The sequence below is a fragment of the Rhagoletis pomonella genome, unplaced genomic scaffold, assembly GCF_013731165.1.
Source record: "Rhagoletis pomonella isolate Grant_MI unplaced genomic scaffold, Rhpom_1.0 Rhpom_scaffold_01659, whole genome shotgun sequence".
NCBI lineage: Eukaryota > Metazoa > Arthropoda > Insecta > Diptera > Tephritidae > Rhagoletis > Rhagoletis pomonella.
The window spans coordinates 31,173-40,652 of NW_023460213.1; the positions used below are offsets into that span (position 1 = coordinate 31,173).

General features: G+C 35.6%; 1 protein-coding gene across 1 annotated transcript; it reads right to left on the reverse strand.

The window, feature by feature from the left end:
- Positions 1–531: 531 nt before the first annotated feature.
- LOC118752568 (serine protease inhibitor 27A-like) lies at positions 532–2,570 on the reverse strand. Its single transcript, XM_036487471.1, has one exon. It carries the CDS (start codon positions 2,131–2,133, stop codon positions 697–699), a length of 1,437 nt encoding a protein of 478 aa, XP_036343364.1. The 5' UTR covers positions 2,134–2,570; the 3' UTR covers positions 532–696.
- Positions 2,571–9,480: the final 6,910 nt, after the last annotated feature.

Sequence of the window (9,480 nt, forward strand, 5' to 3'; positions counted from 1 at the left end):
GACGACAGAATCGTAATCTGGATATTTGTTTTATTGTTATGATGCTCTTTCATCAAATGAGCGAATATATATGTACTTACATTTCGGGTTGCTTCAGCAGACGTACCTATTTATGCAGATATCGTTAAGATCAACATATCTCGGCAGCCAGTTCGGAAACTTCCTATCTAAAAAACCTTTTCAAGAACGCGCTATTTCAGAATTTTATTGAAAAACACCATATTTCAAAATTTGGTTGAAGAACGCCCTATCTCACTTAAAAAAAAAAAATTGAAAATGTGCTGCGATACGTCGTTTTCGAATCGGCAGCTGAGATTGGGCATTTTTGAAACGAATTCTGAAAACGGGCGTTCTTAAAAGGTTTTTTGAGATAGGGCGTTTCCGAACTGGCTGCGCGATAGGTCGGCTAAGCAGTCGATATACAAGTAATGTTTAACATCAGAAATATTTATAGACGCTAGTTTCCCGGGAAAAATTGATTATGTATTGACCAATTTTTAATCTTCAATTTACGGAGAAGTAGAACCTGAGTATTTTTGCACAACATTTTTTATTCTCTTATTGAATATATATTTACACATGCATATTTACACACTTAAATAATTAACTAAATATTGTAACACTATTACTTAAAGTAAAAATTATTTACATAATATACGCTATGTTTACTAATTGTTATCTTCTAAATTATTGCTCTCATGCCGTGGGATTCATCACCTTCCCCGCAAATAGAATATTTCCCGTGCTTTCTTCTTCAATAAAGAATATAAATGGTCGATTCACAATAAACTCTTCCACCTCATCACTGCCGCCAAAACGATTCACAATTTCTACTTCGGTGGCGGCATAAGCCTCTGTGCCCTGCTCGTTAACGTCAATACCGCTTTTCTGTAGTATATTGGAGACCAACAGACGGCTATCCTTATTAGCAACCATGGCAGTTAACTCTGCGTTGTCGGTGAATATGTCTACTACACCCAAACGGCAAAGCGCAGCTTTCAAATCAGTCTTATATCCAAACTTGAATTTGGGCATTACAACCCTGAATTTGGTGCGCTCCATCATCCATTGCATGTGCTTCAACTGCTCATTTTGCATACGTCTTAGCAACGAATCTATACTCCGCTCATTATTGGGTAGCGCTACAAACATGGAGAACTTCTGGCCACGATAGGGCAGACGCACAATTCTTGCCTTCAGCTCGTTGCATTGGTAAAAGTAGAAATTATCAGTCAACTCCATGTACGAGACCTTCAATTGCTCGCGTGGTGTGCGAAAGAAGACACCCGAGTGGGATTCGCTGAACTGTCGACGCCACAAACCATTGAAGTAAATTGCATTCACTAGTAGCATAACACTATTAGCTACGCCCTCTTCCGTGACCAATTGCTGTAAACGGCCCTCGGTTGCGCGTGCAATCCACGAATTTATTTGCTCCGCAGCAGCGACACCGTCCGCGAATTCCAATTGCTCGATTGGGGTTTCATAGGCAGACTTCAGTAGCTCCTCATACGCTGGTAAAGGTTTGATGGAAGCGTCAGTGTAGAGACGCGTCTCCAAGTGCAGCGTATAGTGGGGATTCACCTTCTTCAGCGAAGCAAGCGTTTTGCGATAGAAACTGCGCAAATTCTCAGCGGCTTTTATATCTCCTAGCGTAGCTAGTAATTGACGCCGAGAACGAGTACCATTTCCAGTTGCCTCAGTGAGTAGCGCAAGCACGAGTTTGACAGAGAACGGCGAGAATATAACATTTTCCGTGTCTTCCGGAAAGAAGCTAGCCACAGAATCGGTTTTGATGTTGTTACTCCGCGCGGCAGACGTTGATAACAATATCTGCTTGAGCAGCGCCCATGAGAAGTGATCATGTACATCGCTGCGATAGGGCACGTAATCGTCTTCGTCGTTCATAATCGGCTCGGCTGACAGCGGTACGTATGATGTGAAAATTCCGGGTGGTATGTCGAATACATTACTGGTAACGTTGGTGTGAATATTATCGCTGCCGGAATTCTGCAAAGCGGTCAACTGCGTAATGTTCGCCTTCCTCTCCACTACCTCCGCTGTGGGAAAGGCGCATGTGTAGGTGATAAAGAATGCGTAGATAGCAAGAATCTCAAACGCCTTTGGCGTCATATTGTCTGCTTGTGGTTTCACTAGAATCTTTTGTATACTCGTTCGCTGTTGTTTTTCACAGTCACTCACCAGAAAAACCACTGACAAGTTCACTGTAAATTTACTTAGATCACTTTGAGCCGCTTGTATTTGGTCACTGAACTGCTCACACCAACTTACGCGCACACAATGACCGGTTTCCACTGCGATCGCACGCTCTTATGGTAGAATCGGGGAAAACCAGCTTTGATGACTTTTGCGCCGCGATGCGACAACAACACACGTCACAGTAGCGGTTTCAGTGTGAATTTTTGATTGATTGCGAATCGTTAGTTGCTTTCAGAAAGTGCTCCCTCTGGCGCTCTGGCGTGATGTTTAGCTTTCGTTATACGGTCCGCTCTTGTTGCTGTTGATGTTTTCGTTGTTGCTTTGATATTAATGAAATGGTGTCTTATCTCCAAATGAACCGGTAAACTGTATACTCTCCGGTGACTGCTGTGGTTTGTGTGAGAGTAATCTTTTTGTACTTTACTTGCTTTCTGCTTTATTCATAGACTATTTACACTTGGTCTGCTCTCTGACATCTTTCAGAGGGGAAAACAAATGATCTCAGCTGTTGTCGATTCAATTCGATCGTAAGTTTTTGATTAGCTGTTACATGAACTGAGGAATTTTTTATGATTTCTTCGTTACAAGCGTGTAAAGCGAAATTACTGCGAAAAAACTTATTGAATACAAATCGGAACTATGTATTAAGAATTATGTTATTGTGGCGATCTGTATTCTAACAAACTTCTTCGTTAACTGTTGGCATTTAAGAAGCAAACGTCCGTTTTATACTAGTTATGAAAGCATAAGAATTGCCTAGAAGCCAACACATTTGTAACATCCACAAAATTTCTTTAAAAATAACCCAAAATAAGGGTAAATTTACCCACCCGCCGACAGAAAAAAATCCTTTCAATCGGGATTTTTTATTAAAGGAATTTCCAAGCGCCGGGGAGTTCGACAGCAGGCCATGAAAAATGCAGATCATTGTAAATACCTACATACGTATGTAGGTAGATGCAAACACGTGTGCATACATACATACAAATACATATAGGTACATACCCAGCCAGCAAAGAAAGGTAATTTTTGCCGACAGTGAAGTCTAGTACAATTTTCGGTATCCGGAAACGAATAGAAAACGACTACAGTTATCATTCATTTTCGTATCCGGAAGACTTTCGAATCGTTCGAAATTTATGATGTTATTTGAAAGCAATAATTGTATAAGCTAAACATTTGAAAGCATGCGTGCGTAGTCGGCAGTGGTTGAGCGTACCGCTATTTGTTATCTTCCACAAGGTGCCGGGTTCGAATTCCGTCAGGCGCTTACTCATTTTTTTATTTTTTCTTTGAACCATTAAAAAAATATGTGAAATGCAGAAGGAAAGCATATTAAACGAAAAATTCAATCAGACAAATTTCAGAAAAAACATCCGAAAAAGTATCCGTTTCACAAATAATTATCGGTAGTTGTCTATACATACGTTTTTGCCGCACACTTTAGTGGGAAAACGGATCGTCAAAGTATCCGAAAATAGAATCGGTAAACCGACAAAAATCATCTACTTTTTCCCTTTTCGGATCGGTTTTCGGATTTTTTGCTGGCTGGGTACATATGCACATATGTGCTTAGTATGTCCATTCACATTTTCTTGTTAACTGTGACTCAGGTAGATGCATAAGTAGCCGTTACAAAATCATCACCTCCTTTTCACAACCAATCACTGAGGACAATCTCCTAATAATGAACCATTGGTATTTAAGAAATTACGCAGGCATTTGTAAAGAGTTATGTGCGTAAATATGGTTTTTGGCGCCAGCATATGAGTACGCATTCATTTAAGTAAAACCTTTTCAGTTTCGAGTGGTCTCTTTGACTATCTCTCCATGTGTCAATAAACAGATCAGTAATAAGGAGCGTAAAAATCTTCAGAATTTCCGTAAAGATAAGGTTTGCCCCATATGTTTGTTATTTCTCTAAATGAGCAAACATTCGGGTTGTCCATATTTGTGGTATTTTTCTTTTAAAGTCTGTATGTGTTAACCTATGTATCTCTTATATATGTATAAAAAGGCCATGCATGTTTGAGGTATTTACTTTATTGACTCGAAAACTACTGTACCGATTGAGCTCAAATTCATAGCTTATCTTTGTATTATAGTCTATTATGCATAGGGCTAACAATTCCGATAGGTGGCGCTAGATTCGAGATATCTCTAAGAACCTTATCTATTTATATTCAGAACATGTATTAGCAGTCGGATGCAAATGAAAGTGCACTGTTTTGTGTGTTTTTTAACTCGTCTTTTCAATTTAAATTAAATAGCTATCATTATTACTTTTTTTTCAAGGAATTGTTGTTAGTATCAATTTTGAGTAAATTAGTGTCCTTAAATTTCGGAGTATTGAAGTTTAAAAAATTTCTGAAATTCACCGTCATATGAAAAGTGGGCGTAATTTAAATCCAATTTCTATAATTTTTAACGGCTTGCTTTTATGTGGCAAGCGAAATAATCGTACCAAGTGTGGTACAAATTGGTCGAACAACTGGTCGTAAGTGGGCGGGGCAACGCCCATTTTCCAAAATTTTATCATAGGCGCATTTTCTGCTAAAGAGTTATTGCAAACGTCAATTTTGAATAAGTTAGCCTCCGTATTTACTGATTTATCGAAGATTTCGTATTTTTCTAAATTACCGTTATATGGAATGTCCGATTTTAAAAATTTTCTGCCGTTGGGTATGTTGTATCAAGGATAAAAACTATGTCAAGGTTGGAAGAGATCGGTGTAGCGGTTACCAAGATACACAAGATACCTTATTTTGCTAAAGTATTTCAGATCCTCTCTCCGGCAGCAGAATATGAAAAAGGACGCTAAAACCTAACAAAATGGAAAACAATATTCACTATTGCACTGTTTTGCTGTAGTTTTATGTTCTTATATGTAAAAAACATTCATCTTGCACAAGAAAGAAAAAGGTTATCCGACCTCATGAACAATAAGCTGCTAAAGCGAGTGGCGTACTTAGTTTTTTAATCAACCAACCAGAAAGTTACCCACGTGGCCTAAAATGACTAATTGGTAATATTTTTCATGAATTTTCAAATTTGTTCGTTAGGATTTTCCCGATAGCAGTAATTTTTCCAAAGTTAAGGAAGCGAACAGATGTTTAATCGAATTATATTTGAACTCGTAAATTAAGTTTCAGTGAAGCTTTGAAAACCATATTCCGATTTGACAAACCTCATCATAAAATTTAAAAGCCAAAGCAGGCGTAGATAAAATTTCTGTAGTGTGCAGTACTTTGCCTATATTTACGACTGATAATTACATTACTATATTTCAACAGCCAATAACCGCTTTCTTTGCGGCGCCTTAAAACACCTTTCCAACTGTAAAACAATCATTTAATCGGTTAAGAAGCACGGCAGAAAATGGTTCCTAGTTAAGAAAAATTATACCAAATGAAATTTAAGTTGAAATAAATCTATTTCGGTACCACCTATCGTGCCCGTTTTTGGCAGGCTGATTTCTCTTTATATCTGTAATACGCGTACGTGCAATTTCAAGGAAATCGGTCCATGTATACCACTTTTTTCGAATAGGTCAATTCCTAGTACAGCAATCTAGGGCCAAATATTCCCAACCGTTCTGCCCGTTTGCGAGATTGAGTAACAAACATACAAACTTTCACATTTATAATATAAGTAATAAGTATAACAATAACATTCAGTTTTCTAAATGAGCATGGAACTCTATTCATATACTACAACCCTACCGAATTTCAGTACTCCACCGCAAATACTTTCAGAGATATGCGGTGTCAAAAATACAGCACGTATAGGTGGTGCCACGCTAGGGTTGACAGATTTTGTATGCCCGAAATCAGTACGTTAGACTTTTTCATGCTGAAAAATCAGTACTTTTCAGTACATTTTTATTCAAAGCAAAATTATGAATTTAGGTAAGAGAAAATACTTTAAAACGCCAGAGTTCTTGTTTTTAACAATATTTTGGTATATAAATAAAATATAGTTCATAAAAAAATGTGTTATTCATTTTAACATGAGTGTACACATCATTATACACAGGAGCCAATAAATTGTTTTATATATGTGTGCATTTTTGAATAGCAATAATGAGATCATTCCCATTTTCAGTGTTCAAATAGTCAAAGAATTCTATAGATTTCATTTTAAATCTACTTTTAATTTGAAGTTTACTTTAAAAAATTTTAATTAGTTGCCGGTTTCTCCCTTTGCGCCAGGAAACAAACTTTATTCTTAAGATCCTCTCAGTTGCTTCGTTTGAGTGTAGTATTGAAAAAAAAAACATAATTAAATATTTTTTAAATAAGTTAAGTTCCATCATATTTTCGCAACTGGTACGTAACGACTCGGCGATATACCCATAAAATGATTGATCTTTTTGTTGTATTAATTTCTTGGGCATATCAAACATTATCTGCAACATGTCAACTATTATTAAATTATTTTCTTCTTATTTTTTACAGTACAGTTAAGGGATTTCAAAGTTATGTAAAAACCTTGAGAAAATGCTAAAGTATTTTGTTTGAATTTAAAATTCAGTACAAATTTTAAAAAATCAGGACATTAGCGTACTGATTGAAGAAATGAATAAAATCAGTTCAAGAGTTGAAAAATCAGTACTGTACTGATAGAATCAGTACGTGTGGCAACCGTATGCTACGCCCACTTTTCTAATAAGATATTTTTCTGTGGTAAAATGGAGCCTATATTCTAGCAATACATCGGGGGAAACTGCATTTAATTCCACGTATGGGTTTTATGGAGAAAACGATAAAAATTAGTAATTACTTCCTAACTGGTAAGTTTCCTTAATTTAATACATATAGAGAAAAGTGAAATTAATTTTAACATTTGTTCGCGTTTAGGTGTCGCAACCAAGTTAAAGACAGTTCTACTCTGAATACGTTAACATTAACAAGTAAAGAACTATAAATTCGTGAGAAACCCAACTTTATATACCCGGCCCAGGTATCAAATATCGTCGTTTCAACCTTCTCGAAAATACATTTGCATGATAAGCAGCGGGGCTTTTCCCGCTTTCAAACTTTTTCGATAATACGCTGAATTAGAGTTAATGAAATAATTAAACCAAGTTTGGTAGAAATCTATAAAGTGGTTACCGAGATACACCTTGTAGTCATAAAGTGGACGGTGCCATGCCCAATTCCTAAAAGTCTATAGTAGTCTTATTTATTGTTAAGAGATTGTTGTAACTATTAGCTTGGAGTAAATTAGCGTACTCAGTTATTGAAATATCGGAGTTTTTAGTGGTCTGAAATTTACCGTTATACGGGTAGTTGGTGTAATTTTAGTCCGATTTGAATAATTTTTAATAAATTTCTTCCTTGTACTAATGTTATTAATAGCACCGAGTTTGGTAGAAATTGATGAATTAGTTACCGAGATTATTTCCCGATTTCAAAGAGCGTTAAGGCAGGATTGCTGATACAGCACTTTATCATAAGTGGGCGGGGTCATGACTATTTTCCAAAAATTTCATAATAATACTACTTTTTACCAAAAATCGACTTCCCATACTAATTTTCAAAAATTCGGATCCAATATTTTCTGAAACATCGTAGTTTTTACATTTTTCGAAAATACTGTTTTATGGGAAGTGGGCGTGGTTACAGTCCGATTTCGCCCATTTTCAATACCAACCTAACTTGGGTAAAGGTACGTACCAAATTTCGTTGAGATATCTCAATTTTAGCTCGAGTTATCGTAATCACTACTTTGGGAGTCAAAAAATAAAATGAATTCATGAATATACAATAAAAAACGTTTGATTAAGTACACTTTAACATGTTACACATTTTTATTTAGCAGCCTTAGATTTACCAATAAATAGTGTTAAATTTTTTTAATTATTAATTATACTGTAGGGCAAAATCAACTTTTTTTCTGGGTATTGGACCAAACCAATTTTTTAAGAGACTGAGACATAGGTAAAAAAAGCCATTTCCCCGTTTTTCGAAGTTAGCCTGGGAAATCGGAATATGGACCTTCGAAGTTCGAAATAGGACCTTTGGTAAAAAATTATATTTAATTATTGATATAAATAACTAAAAACCTAAAAATATAGACGTAGTCCTCCTTTCGCTCTTATTTAACTGGTATATAATTTTTTTTGTGCAAACTTATATTACAGGTGCTATATTATTCCTTATATCGTTGTAGAAGTGATTAAACCCCCTTTCTTTCAATATGCATATTTGTATACTTCGTGTATAAAAACTTGAGAAAAAACGCATTTAAAAGAAAAATTGCCTCGCTAACTTGCTTTCGCTCTAATTTTCTTACAAGTAAAAATGTTGGCACTTTTCTACAAATGCACTTGAATAGCTACCTGCCAGTTAAACGTGATTGAAAATCTCGAAGCATTCATTCAGTAGAATTAACTGTCGAACAAAGTTATTCATTAGATAGCTATTTGAGATTTTACCTTGACAATTGAAAAACCGGCCTTTAATCAACTAAACATTATTATTATTATTATTTATATTATCTAAATTTAATAAATAAACCAGGGACCGTAACGATTATAAGTTTTATTATAAAAATCACTTTTTAATCGTTATTAACTGAGTTTTATTTTTTGCTCGGAAAATAATCGTTACGTTTTAAGTTTTATTTTTTGCTCGGAAAATAATGGTTACGTTTTAAGTTTTATTTTTTGCTCGGAAAATAATCGTTATTTCTTAAGTTTTATTTTTTGTTCAGAAAATAAAACTTAATTTTTGCGTATGCGTATGCGCTTTTTTGCACTTTTTCTTTAGAAATGTGGTTCGCTTTGTTTCTGCGATGGTATCTGTATTTTGATTACCCACTCCACAGTGGCGTTATAGGTTCAATGCAGCCGCCCCCTGTCTATTTACGCATGCGCATACGCATACGCAAAAATTAAGTTTTATTTTCTGAGCAAAAAATAAAACTCAAGAAATAACGATTATTTTCCGAGCAAAAAATAAAACTTAAACGTAATCATTATTTTCCGAGCAAAAATTAAAACTTAACCCTCCGATGAGTGACAGTGCCGATGACATTAGATTCGTGAGAAGGTCCTTAGGGACCTACAAAGAGTTGCTCGATGTTTCGACTGTACATGTGCAACTTCTTTGGTATTTATGTTGTCTTTTGATTAAATTAACGTCCTGCATATATATTAGGAATGAAATAATTTGAAGAACAAGTGAAAAAAAAAATCAAAACATGAAGACAAGTAACTTGTTATTTCTTCTAAAATTGTACAAGGTCCCTAGGGAC

Coding starts and splice junctions, on each gene's coding strand:
- LOC118752568 (XM_036487471.1), bottom strand. CDS start 2,133: ATGACGCCAAAGGCGTTTGAGATTCTTGCTATCTACGCATTCTTTATC.